Source organism: Syngnathus floridae, chromosome 3 (genome assembly GCF_059516105.1).
Source record: "Syngnathus floridae isolate MCC-2025c chromosome 3, RoL_Sflo_1.0, whole genome shotgun sequence".
Lineage (NCBI taxonomy): Eukaryota > Metazoa > Chordata > Actinopteri > Syngnathiformes > Syngnathidae > Syngnathus > Syngnathus floridae.
The window spans coordinates 17,172,946-17,197,745 of record NC_142415.1 but is presented as its reverse complement, the minus strand read 5'-3'; the positions used below and the strand labels follow the sequence as shown (position 1 = coordinate 17,197,745).

Below are 24,800 nucleotides of genomic sequence, written 5' to 3'. Positions count from 1 at the left end.
ATTTTCACCTCTGCCATCACATGTGAGTATGGTGTCAAATTTGATTGCTTTGCCTTGAAAATGAAGTTTTGCGGACCTGTTGTGCTGATATAAGCTGTTGAATTTCAATAGAACCTCATGGGAGAGACGCCCCTGACGGTGCCTGCGCTCTACCATCACGTATCTTCAGAACCCGAAGACCTGGACGCCTTCGTGCGCCTTTGTCTGTTGGATCCCAGCTTCCCCGCTTTGGTGGAGCAGGTGGAAGGCAAGCTGAGGAAAATACTCGAAGAGTGAATCATCGTTGACAACTGAAGGCAGAGAAGAGGTCAAGTCAGAGCTGCGCTTTTTTGTTTGTTTGCTGTTTTTCCCACGCCGTTCCCTACGTAGGAGTTCACTCGTGTTGCGCTGCCAATGTCAACAGCGTTGTGGTTGCGCATTAACACTTAGGATATTTCAGATTGTTGATTAGAGTAAGAGAGATTTAACAAGCGCATTTTTGTTTTTTTATTCAGAAAAAAAATATTGGTCTTATTCATATGTTGGATCGTGGCTATATACTCTGGTCCCTCTGTTCTCACATCAATTCAGGTCCGTTTGCCATTGCAACACACATCATCATTACATTGTATTGAAAGGAGGGGTCATGCAGCTACAGCAGTTAATGTCGCTATGCCAGCTTCCAAGGGATCCCACGATATTAAAGCTTGACTGATTAAAACAAACTGCCCTCCATTTAATCTATTCAAGAATACATTTTGCATAGGATTATAGCCATGCTATATAGTCAAAGAAAAATAAAAAAAATAAAACGATGAAATTAGGAAATGTTAAAAAAAATATCTTTTTTTGTTTTTTACAGATATCCTATCATTTGAACACTCATACTGCAACATATACGAGACACTCTAAGTTACTCTCAAAAGGAAATTAAAGTAATACACATACCATTGATATTTAGTTTGTTAAACACACATTATTCATTTTCTGTATTCACTCTCCATTAAATTTTAAATACTGCCAGTCATCGAAGCCCTTGCTTCACGATAAAAGTTCTATTAAAAGTGGACTTGTCGTCACAAAATCAAACATTAAATGACCATGATATGCTGTACAAATGTAGGAAAAAGAAGACATTATATATAAATATATATATTTAAATATATATATTTATACATACCCATATTTATATATATATATCTATATTCATATAAGGATGACTCTATAAAATAAACTTTTGGGATGCAAAACAAAAGCCACACGAGGGATAACAACAGAAGATGTCTATTCTGAGTATCCTATTGCGTAATTATTTTGCATGCATTTACATGATGTGTCATTCAAAAGGGGAGTTGGCTCATTCGCGGGCCACGATTAAAATCAATTACAGAGACATCAACATCACATCGGGAAAAAAAATGCGAACACCTCTTGGGCGATTTGTAGTCACAATTTGTCATCCTGACATCGCCACGCGACAAGGCATGCTTTAAGACTCCCCCACTCCGCTTGCTCTTTGTTGCCAGTGTTACGCTGATATTGTTCCTTGTAAAAAGAGACAAGATATGCTTTTATTTTATTTTTTCTCTTTCAAGATAGGCCGCAACTCAGATGCCGCCGTGTAGCCAAAAAAACCTGCAGTTTCACCCATCTCATCTGTGAAGAGAAAATAAAGAGAAGGCATGACCACTGATAATCCTCAGCAGCACGTTCTATATTTAGCACCCGCCATCACGCTGCACAGTATCTTACTTGAGTCCATTGCTTATTTTGTGTTCCTTTGGCGGACGTTTTTGTCTTTGTGGTTGTTTGTAGAATTGGTTTTCCTGCCAAAGAAGCGGGTACAATTCAGAAAACATGAAGGTACAAGAAAACAGGTGCAGAGTAACAATATTAGCATAAATCTATTCAGCTAAGACGCTCCCACCACTTTACAAAATATCATTTTTAATACAGAATGCGGTAAGACTCCACACTGAGAGACTATTTACACACTTCAGTGCTGCTGCTTTGCAACAGAGCTCAAACGGGCAACAGTTAACTCAAATTCAAATGTAGTTTTTTGTGACTTACATTGGTCCAACTGGCTCGTCATCTTTCACGGGATAGAAAGGAATGAAAAACAAACAGAGAAAAACATGAGATCGAGGTAATAAAAGAATGTAGGCCAAATCTAGCACATCCACTTTGCACAGGTATCTATTTCACTGAGGTGTGTTTAAAAAAAAAAAAAGGGGAGGAATAAAATCAACTTGCTCCATAGTTGTTCAGCGAATTATTCAAGCATTTGCTGAGCGAACAGATTGCTTTGAATGGTGGTGTGACACAGTCGTGCACTCGTGATAAGCTCTGAAATCACACGCACACACACAAGTCGGCAGCGTTCTGTGTCCAATTCAAAGGACACGTTTGAAAAGGAGGCTTCTTGGAAGGCGTTAAAGCTGCATAACTATATTAGTGTGCTAAAACGGTCGGCAGTGACATCATGTTTAAGTAGCGCAATCTGACAACACGGCGATTGGACCTTTAAAGCTACCACAAATCTAATTTCAACCCATGAGTTAAGCTATTCATTTTCTGATTGAGCATACATGCAGGAGGCTTACAAATGACTCATTTGAAACTGCCTTTTAATTACAGCCAGCAATATCACAGTGATTTTTTTTTTTTTTTAAAGGCCGGGGGAGAAAAAAAAACTACATTCACAGATGAGCTATTGTGACCGATTTGGCATGATGACACGGATCTTTTTTGAGCTTCCAGCAGCAGCATATTGGTTTTATAATTTCCCTACAGCACGGCACAGTAGGAGTCTCTATTTTACTGCTGATTTGTAATTCATTCATTATAGTAAATTATTCTTTTTGGAATGAGATCCATGGTCATATTTTAATTGTCTTTATATCTCTCTCTCTCTATATATATATATATAAAACTGTGATGTTATCTTTTCAGATGCCAAGTTACTCCTCACATTGATTATTAATTTTCTGCATAGAAAATTGAGCACATTTCTTCAACTTCCCGAGTACCAAATCGAACTTGGTGAAAACGAGGCGGATCGTTCCGGTTTGGTGCCCTTGACGAGGTGTTTGGGTGTTTGGCATACAGATGCAAACGGGTAAGTCAACAGCCACATGCAGTTACAAAGCCGCAGATTGGCAGCGTTACAGCAGCATTCCATGGCGTTAATATGAAGCGGACTTGAACAACAGTCATAATGTTAGTCATCAAACATGGCGCTGCCATCAACTGCGGCAGGACGTCTTTCTGCATATGCTACCGTTTTCTCACCTCCTATGCATCACGCCACACAAGCTGTGTTTACTATACTGCTTCTGCAAGCACATGACAAATCAAAGATTTTTACTGTGTGACTGGTCACTTTTTTTTAGGATTCATCTTATTTTCATAAATGATGTTTTTTTGTTTCTTTGGCAGAAATGATCACACAGTAAAAATCCCCAAGCGACTAGATTTGAAACACAGGCTATAAATGTGAGCCTCTGCCTCAGAGCCCTTGACTGTGGAGCACGAGAGGTGTTCAAGTCATAATGCACGCAGACGGGGGGCCGAAACCGGCGGGAATCTGGGATGCTAAAAGGAGATTTTAGAGAGGCTGTGCCTCGTGAGCTGAGAGTCCTCACTGCTGATTTGAATGGCATAAACATAGCAAATATAATCCACCTTAATCGCTTCATTTTTTTTCCGGTGGATGAAACCAACTGGAGGCCATGCACAGACTTTACTTGAGCTGTGTGCTGTAGGCATTGATGCATGTCAATGTTTTATTTTACTCAACTGTTTTTATTATTATGACTTTGTCGTTTGTCATAAGGTGATAGCAGTTTTATTTGCTGTGCTATTTTTCAGAGAAGAAAATGTAAAAATAGATCAATAACTTTAGATGATAGAATATATGATGAGGCTACAGCATATATAAGTTCAAATGTCTATTCGTCTTTAGGTGTCTGTTTTGAAAGTTATGTAATTGAAAAATAATCAAGGCTCAAAATGTTATTTTCTTTAGGAAGCAGTTTTTGCCTGAGTAAATCTTTTTTGTTTGCTCTAAAACAACAAAAGCCAGATGCAGCCTTGCCTGCATTAGAATATTTGCTTGCTCCACTGCGACCCATAATGACAGCAAGGCCTGTGACAGTTGTGTTTTAGTATAATACGGCCGTATTTTCAAGACAATAAAGTCGCCTTAGTAAAGGTTAGACGTAACCTTTGTTGACTCGGGGTTGCCGTTGGGGTTTTAAGACATTTTCAAGCGGTCAGCTCCTCTTGGGTTTGGGCTCCGCCAGAAGCCAGAAGTTTTAAAGGCGCATTATGGTTGAATACAATGAGAAATTGTATTTGAATTTCAAATCAGTTCCCTTATTTTTTCCCCCCATCGGCTTCTTTTGATTTCATTTAAATAAGACATTATGTTTAGTCTCGGACTGTGAAATGTTTTTGGAGCTTTTGCTGCAGGGATGAGTGTGCCAATACAAAGTTGTGTTCGCAGGCGTTGTTTACCTGCCTGTTTACAGTGTGGCCGCCCACACTCAAACCTAGTTTGCGGCAACACAGAAGGCTTCAAAAATTATTGCAAAGGGAGGCATGCAAAGCAATTTTTTTTTTTTTATCGCCATAACCTAATATTGCATTTGAGGAATAGTGAATCTCTCGCGGTAGAGCAAACATTTAACAAACACCAAAAGAGAGAGGCAATTTCACACTTGAGTTTTGGGGGCAATGGACAGTAGGCTTGTTAAAAACAACTGATAAAAGACATCTCTAGGACCATGCAGAATGTCTCACTTACCACCCATTTAGATTATGGTGCCGTTTCGAAAGAAGTGGAAGGGAAGAATAGTAACCAATTCAGTTACACATCTCTGTACAGTATATTATCAACACCATTGTTACCATTGCTGTCAGTCAAAGGAACAACACACCTCAAAAGGTTAGTTCTCTTCTCATTTACCTAATAAAGGTCATATTTGCATGCGTTTACCATGGGGATTACGTCAGACAATACTTCCCTTTTGATACAATATGTCTTGAGGCATTTGAAAATGATCTACCGAGACAAGAATTTGACAAACCTGAATTTTAACCTGTTAAAACAACTCATTGGTTAATTATCCGTACATTAATAACATGACAAGAGAATGCAAACACACAAAAATAGAAATACAGTAAGAAATGGTGTCTCTTACCATCAATAATGTCATCTGGCCTCTTGCGTTTCTCATACACGACGATGATGACTACGAGGATGATAATTTCCGCCAGCACGCCCAGGAACGGCCAAAGCGGCGCAAGATGGCTTCGCACCCGTAGGATAGTGATTTCGGTAGTTGTCCCGATGGCATTGGATGCATTGCACTCGTACTTCCCGGGATCGGTGTCTATATCAAGATTTAGGATGTTCAGCTCCGTGTAGTTGCCTTGACTCGTAATAAAGAAGCGTCCAGTAGAGTTGTCGATCTCCTAAAAGGGACAAAGTGGTTCATTAATGTAAAAATACTAAGTTGACAATATTAATTATAATTAATTTATCTTACCCTAGAGGACGTGCCTTCCATTTTACGCCATGTCCAGATGGGATGCGGATACCCGACCGACTTGCAATGCATTGTTGCGTTTTCCCCCTCGTTTTTATTTTCACTCCGTTTATGACCGGTGATAACAGGTTTTGCTATGACAAGAGATACAAATAAATGGTTAGCTAATCTCCGGCGTCCTAATTTACAAAAAAATTTAAATTAACATTATAATGTTTATATCATAAAGGTTTTTATGAACCATATATTTCCAAGAAACACAATATACCTGAAAAGTCACTGTATGTGTTAAGCATCAGTTTTTAGCAAGTAGAATGTTGCCAAAAGCATAATGGTTAATGACTAGCATGGACATAACCAGAGAAATCTATTGAAAACTTTCTTTTATTTTTTCATGAGAAAAACAATCACGACAAATCATATTGAGGTCACGAGAGGGAGGGATCATAAGGCATTAGAGCCTCCAGATGTTCCAATTCCAAAACTACAAAGTGAATTCCACAAAAGAGATGCAATCCGAAAGAAACAAAAATGAATTGGCTCTGATTAATGAACACTGGGAAAATGTCTATTCTATTCTGTTAGAAAAAGTCTCTGAGACCAAGCGCCAAGTCACAACAATCTGCCAATAGAACAGGTGAGACTTTTCATTTGATTCTTCTCATGGTGAGAGGATAACCACTCGTTAATCCCTCAAAATGACAATAATTCTTTCCATGCAATTAAGCAGGATGATACCCCGAATGATATTTTTTTTGCCAGCTGCACATGGATAATGGCGTAAGAGGGGGGTCTGAGCTCTTTAGTGACACTACAACCACTCTAATTATGGAACCCACGTGCTCAAGCAGAGGAGTGGCCAAGCTCATTTGCGCCTTATCCCTTGCCTTGTATTATGTTAACGAGTGATAGCACGGAGACAACTGTCCAAAGTGAGGCCGAACTCGCAGAAACCTCAATTTCACACTTCTGTGATTATGAAACTGTGCCAGGCGGAGATAAATACTATGGACTTTTGATGAGGGTGGAGGTCATAGCTGTCAGTGAGGAGGTTATGCATTGGATGACTGAGAGACAGTTCCATTAAATCCTCTATTGGCAGCTTTCATTCTGATCTGCTTGTGATGATACGCTGGACTGTCCAAAAGTCTTAGGTCCCCCATTAGTGTTGTTAAAGTGACTTTGTTCACAGCAAGCATAGATACAGTTAGTATGAAATCATTTCCCTGAATCATTACGACACCCTCTACCTGTTTGTTTCTCCACTAACCTATAATAATGCTAATACCACAAAGATGGCGTTAGCATCATGCTATTATTGATAACAGATAAATGTAACAAGTAAATCATTCAGCAGGTTAAGGTTTTTTTTTTGAGGTACCAAATGTGTAGTGGCAGTGAGCTTAGTATCGCAGACAATAAACTCCTGTGCTGCAACAGAGATGGCAGGGACAGGATTCACAGCCTTAATCCTACAACATCACAGAAGCCTCCATCTGTTGCCTCTAGAGCTGAGTCCTGCAAGGATGAGTGTGCCAAGGACACTGTAGGCGAGGGATCTCAGCAATCGGCTGCCAAGAAGCGCAGTGCAAAGCTGGCTAGCATAGCAGTGGGTTCTCTACCTAGGTCACTAAAGATTGCAAACACTTGGAGAAAATTAGAAGGAGCATTCGGATAGTGATGAAATTCTTTCCAATCTGGCAGTAGCTTCTTCAAACATTGAACGTAAAGGACAACCTCATGCAATATCTGTCCAGTTAAAAGACTGACGTTCTCTCCCAGGGGACACATTGAAAGCTTCAACAGTCACAGGCCCGGAGCCCCGGCGACGGCCAGGACACTTCACTTTGAACAGACACGAGTCCCGTCAGCTCTCGAGCCAGTAAAAAGCAGAGCACACACACATACACATCACCCGTGTTACGCAATCAGGCAGCGCTCGAAGACAACTACGGAAGAAGAGGCAGGGCATGCTCAATATGAAGCCTAGCCATGCCACAGCAAATTGGCTTATGTAGCGCACGCAGGCAAGCTTCTCTTGAACCGGGTCTTCACTTGCCCTTTATCAAGAAAGATTCCTTATTCAAGGTGACGGCTTAGCTGTCATCTTGTATGATACAACATGAGTTTGCTTGCTCAGTCAGTTTTTCTAGCACGGTTTACATAACCTGTTAATCGGCACTTTGATACACTGTTTTCAATCAGAAAATCGAGCTTTTATTTTGACAAGTAGCCCTCGAGCTGCCCTGCAGGAAAGCTCCATGTTTGCATGTCTGCTGAACATTTGCGGTCGCCTGTCCATTTTGTTAAGACCGTCATCTGAGCGAAAGCCAAGAGTGACAACAGCCTCCGGAGAGCTTCCTGTCATAACCACTGCGCAGGATGAGTTCAAACATCTTTGTCAACAAGGAGTCACTTCACACAGCCTCTGGTTGTTAACTTTTTCTAGGACATCTTTATCTTGCCATGCCTTAGAAGGAAACCAGCGATGGCCTGTCAATCCATCAATTCAATCATTCATTTCTTATACCATTCTTGATACGGTCAGACTTTGATACTACCAACAAAACCCAGACTATCGGATCGACTGTGGGGTGAGGAGTTTGAAAGACATTTATGTCATTGACATTACAAACATTCAATTTCCACATTCAAGTCCAGAATCTTACCTTTTACTTCAATTGTTGCATTTGCATTTGGAGCCATTTCAAATGTGTATACACACATGTATTCCCCAGAATCATCTGCTCGTGGTTTACCAATTCTGCAACAAGACAGAAAACATTAATCCCATATCTTAAAGCTACCAGTCACTCAAACCAATGAAGTCAACTACTACTAATTAGCTGGGACGACAGAAATGAGGGCCCCAGAGGACCAGTGAGCCAGTAGCGACCAATGTGGTGGCATGATACTAGAATATTACAGTGCAGCGGCTCGGGATCCTGCAGGGAAGGGAGCCATGAGCATATTAGCTGTAATCTTCTGAGTAGCACTGATATAATGTGACAAGGAAGTGACCAATTGGTCCTATCTTGTGTGGCTAGGGAGAATCTGTGGTTTGTCTACAGGGGTGACAGTGGCTTTGTGCTCCGCTGGCGATCCTTTGTGACAGTGCAAAGTAAAAACAAGTTCGTACCAAAGGCCAGGGTTTATCATTTTTAATATAGAATAAGTTTGAAATCAGGCTTTGTTTTGCTTATCCAAAGAAGCCAATTACCACAATTTTCCATGGGGAAGATTCAGCAATTCAAATCAGGTGTACTGCCAGAAGGTCAATCAGTATGCAACCTTTGTCTTGAAATGATCAGCTAAATTTAGGATGTTTGATTAACATTCTATCAGTATTTTATGCATCGCCCAGTCCTCAAAGGCGCACCTATACGTTGTGGTCCTGTGCTCAGTCCGCGTGTTAGCAATCTCCCGACCGTTCTTCACCCAGAAGCTCTCCGTGTGCTCGGTGTGGGCGGTGGTGAGGTTGCAATGCAGAGTAATCGGTACGCCAGGGGAGTCCGTCGGCAAGATGATCTGATCAGAGGCATTGATCTTTGGTTCTGCAAGACAAAGACGGACAGTCCAGGCTTATCACAGGAGTGGGACTCACTATTGCAATATTTAGCAGCTCCATTTAAGGCTTTAAGCTATTTGAATGAGATATTTGTGGATGGCTTGCTTTGGTGTAAAGTTCATGTTTGTAGGAATTTCAAAAACAGACGCATACCACATTCTAGTCATTCATTTAAAACGAGAGGAGCCTCTCCAGTCTTCGATGGGCACTTTCCTCAATGCTTTCGATGTTTCCCCTCTTCCAACACATCTTTATCAAATGATCAGGATCATTATTTTTTCTGCACAGCTTGCTGATAACATGAACCAGATGTGTAGGAGGAAGGGAATATCTAAGACAAAAAGGGGGGGAGCCCTTGAGAAGCGAAACTGCCCACCCCTAGGAAAGTATGTCAAAATGTTTGATGGACTTTTACTGTCTGAGAAATATTATCTATAGCGATAGACCACTATATAAGCCATTAGAGACTCAAATGAATACAGCCCCTGCTGGTTATAGCCAAGTAAAATACTACCTCAGTTCCTACATACATTCCTACTGTGCTGCACAGTTTTGCCCTTTGTATGAGAGAGATTCCTGGTCACTCCACGATTCATTTCTCAAGGACATGCAGGGCAGAGTGTCCTCTGCTCTGCCATGAGTGGGAGGCTCGCTTCCAGGGCAGACCCACCTCGGCGGCCATGAAACCCCTGAAGGGGGAGGAGTACTGGGCCCGAGCATTGTGACGCTACTGATCCCTGCAAGGCTACTTGCCAGGTGGCAAAAAATTACTATCCAGTGACTTGTATTAGCATTCACAGCATCATTTTCCTGCTCTGCTGTAATGCGCACTAGCTACAGGGAAATCACTGCCCCCCTTCTCTCTCTCGCTTCTCCCCTCCACCAAGCATGTTCTATTAATAGCATGTTCAAGACATGCATACAGACACAACATGAGGTACATAAATTAACATTTAGCTAACTCGGCAGAGTGGTCCACAGGCAATTCACACAGAAGGTTGTTCTAAGGACGCTCTGTCAATCTTCATAACGCTGAAAAATTTAGCTCTATGTTTGCTTGTCTATAAATAAAAAGGCAGAGAAACCAGATTCCCTCGTCTCGCCCTCTATTTTCCAGGTAACACAACACAAAATGATCCATTAGTGCTTGGCCTCATAAAGATAGACAGTGAGCTGGAGTCCATACCAGCTGTGTAGGCGTGAGGCGGGGTACAGCTGTCCACCATGAACCAGTCGGTACCAAATTGCAGGGCACATGGAGACAACCATTTGTACTCACGTTTGCACTTTATGGGAATTTTAGCATCTTTAGTGTAACTTACATGCATTTCGGGGTAGGTGGGAGTATCCAGACAATGATTCTGGGGCAAACAAGAAACCCTCTGACCAAGATATCCCAAAGGAGATCGGACGCCTGATCTCCTGTCTGTTAGCCAGCCCACTATTTAACTGCTTAACCCAAAAATAATTCAATAAAAACAGCTGAGGGCATTATGATATCATGCCATGAAGTGAATGGCATGTAGAGAATTATGGGTCTCTCAAGTAGTATTTGATTGTACCAAATGGAACTGCTTGTGCCTAACGGGGATTTTCACTTTTGAGTTCTAAAAGAAAATCAGATCCATTACTAGCTTATTAAGTCACACAAAATGTTCCTTCTTAAATGTAACTAGTTTGATTTGAAGCACAGGCTGTGACTCACTGGACTTAATTCAAGTGGCACTCCACTCAAAATGTGAGAGTGTGTTCTTGCATGTATCGGTAATACCCGCTGAAAAGAAACTCGAAGAGGCACTGTGTGTAATTTCATAGCACTGTCTGTCCTGTATCTTTGTAGTATTTACATTGATAATCACTGCTTGTATTCTTGATTCTAGAACGAATTTGTACGAGCAATGGAAAAGTAGTGTGGACCCTCCAGATTCATCAACTCGGATCTGAAGTTGTAGGAAATGATATTGTTTGGTCTCAATGTGAAGATACCGCCTGTCTGAAGGACAAGCAATAACTCCCCTGTCCTTTCATCTCTGAGTCAATGACCATCACACGCCATTAAGTGGTAAGTAATTCATTATGTTAACATTCTAATTGATTAACATTTTGCACTTGCAAGTCTTGATGCTTTGCAACTCAAAGTCCTGAAATATATTTTCCTCAGATCCGGGATGTTCAATTCTTTTAAAACTTAAAGTTAAAGTAAATTCTAGTTATATTGTACCTTTGATTAAACCATATATGCACAGAACATGTCTTCTCAAGCCAAAACAGAATATGTACACTTTTAGTTGGCGGTATGCTAAAAATAATCAATTTTGCCTAAATCAAATGTTGCTAAAACCGACATTCAGATTTGTCAGAAAGGCTGGCAAGGATCAGAAAACTTTTCAGCCTCTCTGGGAGAAGCTCACTATGACTAACAACATTCTAAGTCTCTTTTTGCTTCAGTAGGCCAAGCAGCCAAGCATGCACAGATTAGAAAGGTCTTCTCGCCATTCAGTTTGTTTGACTGTTTGTGTGCACAGAGCAGAGGGTTTAAGGGCCTATAATGTCATTACTGATTGGCCGAGAAGCTTATACCATGCTCAGACAAGTCCATGGAGACTGTTTCATAGAAATAAAATATGCCCCATTCGAAGGTGAAATGAGACACCCGATGGGGTCCGATTCTTTTATTGGATCACCACCAAATTAGAGAGCAAAAATATGATATCTTTTCTTCCTAGAGACTAGACTCCAATGTCACGTTGTCCTACAATTACATTTGAGTGAAAAGGCTGTAGAGAAAATGAAAAATTGAAGAACTCTGAGACTAGTAGGAGAGTTAAGACAATCCACTGCAAGAGAAGCAACCGAAATAACAGTCACAATTACAGTCACTCAAAATTGAATTGATGAAATTAACATTTGGATTGAAGCCAGTGAAGTGGATAGATAGGAAGGGTAAAAATGTGGAAAGCAATGTGTTTCCATGTTTGTGATCATATGCAACAAGACATTTAAACGATTACTCGGGAGACAATCAAATAATGACAACCAAAGCAAGGACATGGACTTTAGAGAAGATATCTTGTATTGTTGCTCTCCTATAAGATATATTTGAGCAAGACTATCACATTTTAACGTACATGATGGAGGACAAAAGGTTACAAGTTCATTCATTATCTAAGGACATGCTTTACTCACTCTGTAGCACCGAAATGGTGGCCTGGGCCCGAATCCAGGTGTTGGCGGGGTTTTGTCGCAGGTCATTTCGCCTGGGGTCATTGCTCGCCCGACACTCGTAGGTCCCAGAGTCTTCCAACATGAGGCGCGTGATACCCAGAACGCTGACACCGTTGGTGCCGTAGGCCGTGTTGATGGACACTCTGCGCTTGCGGGCTCCATCCCACAGCTGCTTGAACGAATCTGCTCGGTTGATTTCGGAATACCACCACTGGATCTCTGGGGTGGGGTTACCAAGTACGTCGCAGTAGAGCTCAAACGTGTCCCCGGTAAGCTTAGTCTCAGACATCGGCGACTTTACAAATCCAGCTGAAAACAAAAGAGATCAGGAGGGTTAGAGCAGTCGGTAAGGTGATAAAATACCGAGGGAGTGTGAAGGAAATGTAATGTGATGAGAGTACAGCTTGGAAAAACAGGATAACAAGTGGAAACTACTTTTACAATTTACTCGATTTGACTTGCATTGTGTTAGAGTGGTGCTCACTCTAACTTATTTTTGCAAGAACCACACGGGAGACAGTATGCCCTTTTTAAGCACTTGCAAGTGGAGAGTCATTCGGCGCTGTGCGTACAGCGATGATCGAATGAGGTCTGACTTTGGATTCTTGCAAGAGAGTATTTATTGAGGGAAGGCAGGGTGGGGGTGACATTGGACATGTTTGATGGTCACCTCAGCAACTGGTTAATCAGTGCGGAGGGTCCCAGCTCATTGTTTTACAAGGTCGTGGAAACAGAAACTAGTGGAGCATTTTAGATGACTAACTAAGCAAGAATGTATCCACACCATTTGGAAAGTTTCAACAACTGAATGGTTAAACTTTTCAGAGTCAAGGAAAGGCAAAAGGTTTAAACAAAGTTAATAATTCTAGTCTACATTCCAACATAATCATATGATCAAGATAATCTGTAAACCCTAACACATTGCAACTAAATGACAATGGAAAAAGTCCCAAAGTGAAACCAGTTGCGAACCGATTCTCTGACCAGTGCCTTCAAACTGTCGACTGTAAATATATTCTAGGGAAAAGCACAACCGATTTTCATCAGTCTCGTCAGGTTCCTCAAAATCGGTTCATCAGCAGGACTTGTCGAGTAGACGTACACTTGGGCGCGTTGCCGCGGCAATCAGTGGGAACGCTTTCACTTGACCTCAATCACAAGAAAACTTGAATGCTAACTTTATGTTTGCTGGGGCTGGGAGTGAACAACAGCTATAAAGGTTAGACTTGGATCTAAAAATGTTTTGAATGGAAGTTTTTTGTGTAAATATTGATTTAACTCCTTAATTGTCCTTAGATGTGAATCTGAGTATGAATGTGTTTTAATGCCAGTTACAATGATCTGAATGATTAAAGTTTTATATTGCTAATGTCACATTGTCTTTGAGACAGTTTAGTGAGTTGAGACTAGATCAACAGTGTCTCTGCTGTTAAATTGGTCTTTCTCTGCTGTCTTCATTGAAGGACAAACATGTAATCCAGTGGGACATTAGAGGTATTTAATCAAATAAACTAGCCTGCACAGTTAAATTACAAATCAAGTGCCCTTTTAACAGCACTTTACAGAAAACGCCACAATTTATGGGGAGGGACTGGAATAAATTTAATCTCCTTTAATCCCGAGCAGATATTGTTATGACAGCAAAAATGAGGTCAACCGACCCTCAATTTGAATGAGCGGGAAATTCAAGAGCATTTTTTTCTTTTCAAAATCCATTTGAGGAAAAGTCAAACCGCCAACACCTCCCCCACAGACCGGTGAATGACTGACACTTTGGAATACCATCAACCAGTAGTATTCCACTGGGAACCACCTCCATGCCTTATAGGAAACACTGCAGTATTGTTAATGAAATGGGATCCCATCAATGTTAGTGTCAAAGATACACATGTACCAGTGTGTGTTTGGACTTCCTTCACACACTTGTTCCGCATCGGTAGTCAGCCCAACAACACACTGACAGCCCTAATGAACCTCATCTAATGACAAATCACCTGGACCACGGATATTCTTCTCAACCGCCTGTCAGCTGTAAACAAAAGAAAGAAAAAAAAAGAAACGACCTTGACTTAACTTTGTCCTCGATCAGTAGAGGAAATTGGAACAAAGACGCTGTTAAACTGCTGTTTTGTTTTTCTGACCCTCGAAGATTTGTTTTGGCAGAAAGTAGTACATAGGCAACCTCGATTGCCAGAGATGTGAGTCACCCGGCTCACTCCTTGTTTGACCTTCTGCCCTCTGGGAAGAGGTACAGGAGCCTGCGCTCCCGCACCACCAGACTCGCCAACAGCTTCTTTCTCCAGGCTGTTAGGGCCCTGAACTCGCTACCCCCTTCTGCGTAGCGTGCGGCACTGTTGCGCTATTTTCGGGAATGTCTGCTGTACGCGTTTTTATTTATTTATTGTTGTGTTATTTATTCATTATTTATTCAGCACGCTTTTGTTATACTTGTTTACTGTTTGTCTGTTGTGAGCCATGTCTTGTCACCGTGGGATAGGGGGGAACGAAATTTCGGTTTCTTTGTGTGTCTTTGGCATGTGGAGAAATTGACAATAAAGCTGACTTTGACTTTGACTTTGAAGGTCTATGAAATGGTTTGATTCGCTTAGTCTTGATTCTTTGGCTAGATATAGTATCATTTGTGAGCTATTTCCCTTCATCAAAAATGTTTTGCGTAAAAAAAACAAGACATTAATGCGCAGACATTAATTTTTCGCATGTGATGGCGGTGAAACTTGATGACACGCCATAAAAGACCGAACTCTAATAATCAAACTCTACAAGGTCAGACCTTGAGCAAATGTCTTGTGTGTGATGAAGTTCCTGCCTTAAAGTGACTCATAGGCGCACCTCCTACTGACATGACGAAGAAGGTGCAATAACTCCTCCTGACGCTCCCATTTACTGGCACACCACATCGCTTCCTCCAGGGAAATGGGGGTGCCCGTTCATTTTTACCTGCAGCTTAGATGTCCGTCCTTCCTTCCAATCATCCATTTTTCTCTTGAAGTTTTCCTCATTTGGGTCACGATTAAACCTGTGCCTGTCTACTTTCGGCGAGATTTTAGTCCCCAGTCGAGTCCATTGCACATAAACACAAATAACCACTCACACTCTACGAACAATTCGGATTCTTGAATGGACCTAATATTCATGGAAGCCAGATTAACCAGAGAAAATCCCAAATCTACTGATTGTGAAACAGATGTGCTAGCCAATAAGCAACCGTTCTGCATAGCTTTGATTTCTCATTTTGCTTCAGTTGATTTGGAAATGCAATCCCCCCCAAAGTTGTGATCGCTGTCATCTGGCAAGTTGACTCGAAACAGAATGTCAAAAGTCGAGCCAAAATATTTCACATACTTAACAATACATGATTTTTTAAACTTGGTAACCATAGCAACAGCTCTGTTGCCGAAAACATGCTCATGACTCACAGCCAGATGGAAATGAATTGGATAGAAGGGAGGAATTGCGAGGAGAATTTGGCGGGAATTGAAAAAAAAAAAAAGTGTCGGAGGATATTCAGCATTTACAATGCGAGCTTCTATGCGCGATGCCTCCAGTAATGCAGACTAATTAGCATTTGTTTCTTTTCTCTACAAACATCTGCTTCCATCAAGCTCACAACATCATTCCAGAGGGTGAAACCAAGTCTAATACGCCTACACTCGTAAAAGCGAAATTTCAATCTTGACACATTTACTGTGACGTTCTTTACTATGATCGTATGCGTCGGGGAGTTGAGCAACTCAGCTCGTGGCAAAGGTAGCCATCCACCGTGATAATAACAAGAGAAAATGAATGCATTAAAAAGCCAATTAAATGCTGTTCAAGGTGACGGCCCGGAGAAAAAAATTGTAATTTGTATTCAGCGGGGGAGAATTAACGCACGGAACAAACTACAGACAATGCTCACGAGCCCAATTGCTGCACCGTTCCAACAACATGCTGACACAGAGCAGCTGGCATTCATTCATCCATCATGCATTCTCACTTCAAAGTGATATTGGGACAAGAATGGTCACTAATGGACTCTGCTGCTTTGGCCCATAAAATAGATTTGTTCCCTTCACATAACACAAAACATGCTACCATCAGGGCGAGATTAGCACTCAATGTCCTCCTATTCTGATTCACAGTCACTCTCTATTGATCGGCGACCAGTCCAGGGTAGAATACTGCCGAACCCAAACTGTCTTTTCAACTGTGGCAAAAATAGAACATTTGCTGTTTAGTAATTCATACAGCTGACTTTTCCAACTGGATAAAAGGTCACCTATTGATTCACTGGCTACAAGTCCAGCGTGATATCTGCGGTATTAATCCTAACAGACCAAATAGAACATTTTCGATGTTGTGGCATTTTCAGCAGAGAATTTACATTTCCGTGTTAGGACTAGCAAGTTTTTATGTGGTTCAAATCTTATTTAGTTTTAAGTTGCTGTATTAGTTTACAAGGAATCGAAGTAGGGTAGGACAATGAGAGAGAAGCTCATTGTTCGGCAGCAGCAGTGGCAGAAAAAAAAAATCTGAATTGTTTAAGCATTAAAGTGTTACTCCAACTGATGTCGGTATAAAAGAGAGCTCCCCTGAGAGGCAACATCAAGCCTCACACAAGCGCCGTGCAGCCTGAGTGAGTCAGCTGCCTGCCTACAACCTGGATCCCCATCTGCACTCCCACAAGGCAGACAGAGAGAGCAGCGAGTAGGAAACCCCCCCAAGGACCGCTGAACTGGTCACATGCAGGAAGGTAGCGTGTGTACGTGTGTGCATGGTGAAATGGTAGTGGGTGCATCTGTGGGTGCGTGCTACCTGACTTGATTTTAAAACTTTTTTCCCCTCCCCCATCAAGCAGTCGTAACAGGATTATTTTATACATCAGGGATGGGCAACGTAAATGATGAAGCGGGCCACCATTTCTTTATCAGTGCTAACAGGTGGCCACATAGGACCACACACTTCCGAACCAGATGGATGTCAAAAAAATTAAATATAGACAAAGTACTTGCATATGTGTAAAATATGTACGCAGACCAAATTTGATTATTCAGATACTGTTTGTCCCGCATGTCTTCCAAATTTACAAACATTTCAAGCATACTAAATCATCTCTGCCATCTAGTGGCGAAAGGTGATATTACAACTATAGCGTGAAACCCGCCATTTGTGATGGGTAGGAACCGTGCTGGCTATCTAATTGTCACCCATTGAAGTTTCCCCCACCCCAAAAAAACCAAAGGAAAAAAACAACGTTTTTAAATACTGTATTGAATAAAATGATCGTGAATTGTGCTGAGCCTTGAGTTAGCAGGGCTCCACTGTAGTGGAGGTTTATAATAGCAATATTCTATATGATGGATAATTTCTTATTTTTATTTACATTTGCATGACACCGAAGAGTGATGAAGACACAACTAACTACTCGAAAACGCACCTCTGTCATCAAAGGGTGAGTACTTTGCATATGTTTTTTTTTACGCAGCGATTAAGTTGTTTTTTCACAATTGACGTGACGGTTAAGGATATCATTATTTCCTGTGAGATAATTCGATTGTGTAAAAGATACCCACATTATTACAAAATGGTTGCAACTTGCCTCACCTGTTACGACACGATGCATCAGTTCTTGCACACAGAGCAGTAATGAGTAACTTTTAGCATAGCATACATAACCCAGCTAACCTTTTTGCAACGTCAACCTTAGCGTACCTCGCACGAGTGTGCCATGACACTAATAGGGAGCAAAGTGTCCAATCGAGTAGGCCATTATTTTCAAATTACGTGACAGTCAATTATTCCCTTTCATATTGAGCCTGAGTCTATTCGTTTCACGGTAGCCAATCATGCAAACGTTCAAAAATGAATCGAATATGTGAAGCCACATTGTTTGCTTTTGACACCGCTTGATGCCACCGGCATTTTACATCTTATGTAATGTCACGGTGGGGGAGCCATGAGACACAGTGTCGCTGTTATTTGCAAATTCAAGTAAAAGCGCTTCCCAATCACACAGCGCCAGCGCGGCAACAGTTTAATGAGATTTAAATCCCAGTAACCCTTGCTGGGTTGCCACGCTCTAATCCGGCCCTGTAATCACAACCGCTAAACACGTCCTTTTATTGTTTTTTGAAGGTCAAAGCAGGCAGACTCTAGCATTTTGAAGCAAAACTGAGGGATTTCACAAGATCCTAGCCAGTACCTTGTTACAAATTTTGACACACATGCTAAATCATCGCCTTTTATTGCTAACTGGACACCCTGTACATTGTGTAAAAAAATAATCAGAATTATTGTGGGACATCTGTCCATTACACCAACTGACAATAAAATATGCTAAGGGCTATGCAGTGGTGCCTTGAAGGTCGAATGCCTTTAGTGAGATAGCATGAGCGGTTATGTCCATGTCATGCTAATTGCCGATAATTACCAGTTAGCCATGCGGATGACTGAGCCAGAAGTGTTGCTTCTCTTCCTCAATGTTTATTAAGCTAGGTTTCTACTTCCTGGTTATTTTCCCATTCACGTTGGCTTTTTATTATATTGCAAGCCCTCAATAAGTTTCAAATCATAAATATACCTCTAAACTATGATCCCAAAACACACACATGCATACTAAACCCTGCTCATTTTTCATTGCGCGCCTATGTCAGCCTGTGTGTTTTTGCGTTCACTGCTGGTCCATATCAGATTTCACACGCATCAAGTACAACTCGGTCGAAGGGCTGGCTCGAGGCCCGCAGCATATTTTCCAGATTTACAAATGGACCTTTTGTCCAGAACGCGGACAAGAAACACGATAATGGACAAGTTGTTCCTTCGTCTCTTCGTTGTATTGATTGGATGGGATGCAGCTTTATAATGCTATTCTTAAAAAGGCAAACCCCGCCTCTCTTGATTGCAACGCTTGGTGGAAATAAAGAGGAACAAAAGGAACACTTATTGGGAAAATAATTATACACCATTACTTATGCAGTGCTTATTTTTTTTCTATTGGATGGATGGATGGATGGACGGATGGATGGATGGTCCCTCAAATAACTTAGCATTAGCAGCAGGCTATACTGTATATTTTCTCTCGGCCTTTGTGGCTGACAGTGGCATCACACTTCTTGGCGAGGCGGCTGCAGCTGTGCACAAGGAGGCCATCCATTAAGCGTTAATGGATTCACTTTCACAAAAGGACCTTAAACCCACGATGCCGTGTCGTGGCGTTAAAAATAGAAACGGGGCAGAATAGCCGCGAGGGGGGCATGGGGGAACACTATTCGCACTCATATTTGTCGCAGGAACTCGACCGCACACTTCGCTTCCTCCCCGATGAACGTGAGGAGGGAAAGAGGCACGGATTCCCCCTGCGACCCGCCCCGCCACTCCTCGAAAACCATGATTACATCTGATGCACTTATAATTATTAGTCTTTGTGTGTCACAACCCGAAGGCTGGAGTCGCACAGGAAAGGCAACATTACATAAAGAGGCACGCATCGCTTGGCCCTCAATCTGAACTGTGTTGGAGAACCAAACGGCTTTCGAGTGCAAAAAAAAAAAAAAAAACAGCCGACGTACTGTAACATTCAATAGACTTACCTAAAATAACACCCCCTACCCCTAAATGTCATTGGGCACAATCGCAACCATAGAAAACCCGTCTTCAGATATGTCCAAGAATAGACAGATTATGGGATATAAGATTTTCCACATAGCCAAGATGGGTAAATGCCTCACGTCACGCTCCTGGCACTACAAACCGAGGAAAAAGGAAAAGAATGGAATCCCTGGGATGAGATTTTGTTATGAAACTGTATGCGTTATTTTCTCCTTAATCCACTGGGATACGTTGTCATTCTATTTTGTGTAGTGCAGTATTTGTTCGAAATGGGTCAAATTGAACCCTGTCAACACGAGGACAATGCAGTTCTGTGTCAACACTTCTCATCCCACGCTCGAAATGTCCCCAAAAATCACCATTTATTAGCAATCGAACATGGATGTCCGATTATCCTCCAGAAAAGACGAGGCGGGGGTATTAGGCTTTAAATTTAAGTATGCACGCTAATTCCCTCCCATGCGTTTGTTTCATTATGTCTTTTCCCCCCCCTCACGATTATCTCTCGGTCATCACACAAATGTAAAGTAAATATGTTAAATTTATCTTTTAAGGAAAAAAAATTGGGGTTCGAGTTGCACTCAAAGTCAAAACTTGTGAAAACAAAACAGTATTCTCTAATTGACATTATTGGGAGCCTAAAATATTTGAAAAAGCGGCCTCATAGTTGAACTTAGTGATAGCAACTTAACTTTGGAGAGTACTTTAAAAACAACCACAGCAGCATACAAAAATGATGCACATAAAACAAAGGAAGTTAATAAAAAAGTGAAAGTTTGTGATGTCACTAAGTAGGCCGCGCCTCTCCAAGGCACACATCAATACAAATACTCGACAATGTCTGACTTTGGGCTTAGTTACCGCTGTTAAAATAGCAACAATCCACAAATAATTGCATCAGCAAAACATCAACACCATGTACACAATGATGACCCCATGTGACGTGAACCACCGCATTTAGTAGTTATTCAAGACAAACAAGCTAACATACTAGTCTAAGTAACACCCTATGTGCACTATCACTTACCTCAAACTGTATAAGTCATTAGACAACAATTTTATAAATTAGTATCAACATTGGCAGAGATGCAAAACCATACTTTTTGTTTCACTTTCTGCACAAGGTACATTCATTGACCCCCCCCCCAACATCATTCATAACCCTAACCCTAACCCTAACATCCATCCAACAAAGATGAAAAACACCATCAATGAATTGAACCTTACAACAACACCACAAGGTGGCGCTTAAAAAATATTTTAGTGATGTTTTCTGATAAAATTGCAGCACGTGTTCTAAACAACTATCTGAGTATTTGTAAAAAAAAAAAAAAAAGATAGAGGAGTTTAATGAGTTCTGATCTTGCATGTAATAAATTCAACAAATAAGGCAAAACGTAATCATAATTCAACACAAAAGCAGTTGGGCATAAAGACTATTTGTAGCCGCTTTGGCCCACCCATATTTAAAGTACAACAACGAGTCTTGTGGACAAGGTGGGTGGCCAATTGCCCGTGGGTACAAAAAGAGATAGAACCTCAGCAGGAACTCTTAGTCCAAGCCTGGCAAACACAAAATAAAAAAAAACTGAAGTGGTTCCCTAATTGAGATTAGAGACAGGTTAGTAAAGCCACCAAGAAAATGGGACACCCTAAATAAGTCATAGAAGTCATTTCGCGACGACTCTATTGAAGCCTACCTAGTTGCATCTTAGGGTGGAAGTGCAGTGCAGTCAAGTGGAGTCTAAATCCTCTTTAAGTCACTTTACCCCCCCCCCCTCCTTTCTCTCTATTATTCTTGTGTGTTTTCATCAGTCACGCCACGGGTCACATCTGCTTTTTCTTCTTCTTACCGTTTTGAGCCGTGACGAAGGGCGGCATCAAGTTGCCCAGGAGGACCAGGAGCAGCATCACTGCACCAGGACGCATCCCGTCGTGGTCCCGCTCGGGGGGGAAAAATGCAAAGGGAGGGTGAGGGAAGGGTAGGGGAGTGGGAAATGAATGATCTGGTGTCGATCACAAACTGGACTAATGATAATAATGATGATGGTGATGATGATGGTAAAGGTGAAGAGACGCGTGCAGCATGACAGCAGATTCCTCGATTTGGCGTTGAAGGACAGCGGGGAAAACGAAGCTGATGGGTGGTTCCGTCGGAGGAAATAAAAAAAAAAGGGGGCGCGACGGATGGTGAGGAAGCGGCCGGCGGCTCTCAGGGGTGCCGATGTGCGGCCATCGGCGGCGAAGAAGCCTCGTCGGATTGCAGAGGAGGATGGATCGAGGAAAGGAGGGAGGGAGGGAGGGGGTGTCACAGAGATTGTCCACAGCGTAGTTGGGAAGATTCAAAGATGCGCAAGCTGATGCGCATTGGCTCTCTCCACTCCTGAGAAGGGAAGAAAGACGCTTTATAAGGGTGCGTAATTACGCACGCTTAGAGGCGAGTCCAATATTCAACACCACCACACTAGTTTGTTGATTATTGCACGCGGCGTGAAAGGCGCACCTCTTCTCTGTCTTCCTTCTCTATCATTTTGCCTTGTTGTATTTTGGAGGAAGTGCGCGCTGGCAACCACGTGACTTCCTCTACTTATGGACCCACTCTCTCGTGCAATATTTATGCTGCAATTCGGTCGACATAGATGATGATGGCCTTCACCAAGACGCTTGCCCCTCCCAGTTGGCTGCTTTAATAATACCAATTGTGTTAGAGGGAAAGTGGAGATATATATTATTTTTTTAATACATATTTATTTAATGTCATCGCTCATCGGCTGCGCGTGCAAGCATATCCCCTTGAAAAGTTCAACATGGCCTCCTGGTTAATCCCCTTTCGTCTGCCCTTGTTATTAAATCGGCGCTGCTGCAAGTGCGACCTCATGCGGACAGTTTGGAGAAGTGTCGACAGAAGCGACCTTGCTCATCTGCTTGGGAAATATGATTTCAGATTGTCCCTGAAGGCAGCACCTGAATGAAGTAGATGGAATGACAGATGGAGAGAGAGAATCTATTTTTTTGATAAAAACTTTTTTTGTCATTATTTTATTAAGAATATTCTTACTGTGAAGAAAAAAGTTTGTAAAATGAGGTTCACTGGCTTTGAAGCTTAAAATTCTCAAGACACTTATGAGACAACTGCAACCTCCATTACTTGAAGAGACTTCACGCTGGACTCGGACATGCGATACCAACGTCGCCTTTGTGCTCCGCTTTGCAGCCCTCCCTCCAGTTTGTTTCAAAACTAACCCCACCTGAAACCTGGGCCCGGCCAATGGGCTACGGAGATGTCAGCGCCTCCTTTGTTCGAAACCAATCAGAGTGGAAGCGCGGCATGTTGCCCGAGGGGGACAACTCAGGGCTGCCCGTGTTAATCATGCATCACTTAGCCGTTGCCAATGTGTTCACAACGCCAGACCCTCTTTTTGGCTTTTCACAGCAACTCTCTTCATTTCTTGGGCCCACTTAGTATGGAAAGTCAACAACAATGGCTTACCAGGCTCAAAGATGAACTCAGCAGCAGTCCGCTGGTCTCCAACGTGGCATTCGGCTTCATCCTCATGGGACTGGAGAAGCTGGTTGAACTGGAGTTCGAGTGTCCGTGCAACCCGACGTGGAACGGCGTGTTTTCGTCCGCCTTCTTCATCCTCCCGGCCGTCATGGCCTTCACCTTGATGCTCATCATCCAGGGGTGCCGTTGCGACGTGTGGCGCCGCCGGACCGTATCGCTCTCCAGCGTGGTACCCGCTGTCGTCTGGCTCATTTTGCTCTTCTTGGACGGCCAGTACTTTGCCTGTGCTATGACAGACTGGGAGGGTAGATTCGTGCTGGTGGACAGGGCGGCTCCACAGAAGTGGTGCGAACCAATAAGTGATGGAGGTGTCCCCCAGCAAGAACTCATGCTGCGTTCGCAGCAGCTCTTTGTTTTCTCTCAGGTGAGTGGACGTTCTGAATTATTTTTTCTTACAGCAGGATAGGCTGCTACATGTGGTTCTGACTTGGTGAAGCAGCATGTGGTTCATATTTTATATGCCCCGGTCAACAATTATACATTTGCCCCTAAACCGGTTTACGTTAGCTCTGTCCAAGCATTCTTCTTTCTTGCAACGAATTATCTCGACGACTCCAAGAGTCTATTGCAGTAATGTTGAAAATAATGTGAGACTCCTGTTCACTTATTCAGGTACTAGGCATCATCCTGCTCATTGTCATCTGCGTGGGGCTCGTCATCTATGTGATCAGACAAAGTTGCCAACAAGAAGTGGAGGAGCTTCAGGAGACAGAGGTTGCCGAGCTCACCGTCCTCAGGATGAGCTCTCTGCAGACCAGGACGTCTTGAGACACTTTGAGGAAAATTCCCCCCCCCCAAAAAAGCTGAGATCCAGAGGCCGGATGAATGTAACCACGTTTTTTATATTCTAATATTATCAGCGTATGGTCTAATAGTCGACCAAAAGACATTTTGGAGCAAGGTTTCTCGAATTTCTTCAGCTGAAGACCCAAATATGGAATTTGGTTCCTTTCCAGGTACCCAACTATATGAGAATACTGTAGCTGCATTCAGCGGATCAGGACCGCTTTAAAAAAAAAGTTTTGCATTTCTGTTCATTTGAGTTCAAACACGAACGCATCACAAACCAAAGACCAGTGTTCAAGTGAAAGGAATTAATTTTAATTATTCAATATTTTGCAGAAAAAAATGATCAATAAATTTGAAAAAATTCTCCCTCCACAGACTATGTAAAAAAAAAAAAAACCTGATTTATAATTGTAAAATGTAAGGTGCCACAGGAAAAACGTATATTCTGTTCCAGTATTTAAATGTTTTTTTAATATTGTCTTTTAATAAAATACATTATTTTTGTAATACA

At 42.0% G+C, this 24,800-nt stretch overlaps 3 protein-coding genes across 4 annotated transcripts in view; 2 read left to right on the top strand and 1 right to left on the bottom strand.

Moving 5' to 3' along the window:
• rec114 (REC114 meiotic recombination protein) overlaps positions 1-866 on the top strand; it is a 6,542-nt gene extending 5,676 nt beyond the window's left edge. The window contains exon 6 of the mRNA XM_088371988.1: positions 112-866. Coding sequence (XP_088228114.1) covers positions 112-276 — 165 coding nt within the window. The 3' untranslated portion in view covers positions 277-866. The remainder of the gene's footprint in view (positions 1-111) is intronic.
• LOC148400874 (neuroplastin-like) lies at positions 474-22,467 on the bottom strand. 2 transcript variants are annotated; one of them, XR_015857728.1, is made up of 10 exons: positions 21,789-22,467; positions 12,289-12,636; positions 8,914-9,088; positions 8,204-8,298; positions 5,535-5,668; positions 5,187-5,460; positions 3,274-3,317; positions 2,053-2,074; positions 1,732-1,805; positions 474-1,635 (listed from the first exon to the last, which is right to left on the bottom strand). XR_015857728.1 is itself a non-coding variant. In XM_088371986.1 (9 exons), the coding sequence occupies exons 1-8, from the start codon at positions 21,862-21,864 to the stop codon at positions 1,745-1,747; spliced, it is 1,185 nt and encodes a 394-aa protein (XP_088228112.1). In that variant the 5' UTR covers positions 21,865-22,466; the 3' UTR covers positions 474-1,635; positions 1,732-1,744. The 2 variants fall into 2 exon arrangements, 1 of the variants encoding a protein (XP_088228112.1); XM_088371986.1 differs by lacking the exon at positions 3,274-3,317 and having other exon boundaries at positions 21,789-22,466.
• LOC148400873 (calcium homeostasis modulator protein 6) lies at positions 22,256-24,800 on the top strand. The gene is made up of 2 exons (XM_088371987.1): positions 22,256-23,864; positions 24,113-24,800. Exons 1-2 carry the CDS (start codon positions 23,328-23,330, stop codon positions 24,266-24,268), a joined length of 693 nt encoding a protein of 230 aa, XP_088228113.1. The 5' UTR covers positions 22,256-23,327; the 3' UTR covers positions 24,269-24,800.

Excerpts from the sequence above, each read along its gene's own strand:
- LOC148400874 (XM_088371986.1), bottom strand. The coding sequence starts at position 21,864 with ATGCGTCCTGGTGCAGTGATGCTGCTCCTGGTCCTCCTGGGCAACTTG. Across the intron at positions 5,669-8,203 it reads TGCAACAATTGAAGTAAAAG|CAAAACCTGTTATCACCGGT; the intron begins GTAAGATTCTGG and ends CTCTTGTCATAG. Across the intron at positions 5,461-5,534 it reads TGGAAGGCACGTCCTCTAGG|GAGATCGACAACTCTACTGG; the intron begins GTAAGATAAATT and ends TGTCCCTTTTAG.
- LOC148400873 (XM_088371987.1), top strand. The coding sequence starts at position 23,328 with ATGTGTTCACAACGCCAGACCCTCTTTTTGGCTTTTCACAGCAACTCT. Across the intron at positions 23,865-24,112 it reads AGCTCTTTGTTTTCTCTCAG|GTACTAGGCATCATCCTGCT; the intron begins GTGAGTGGACGT and ends TCACTTATTCAG.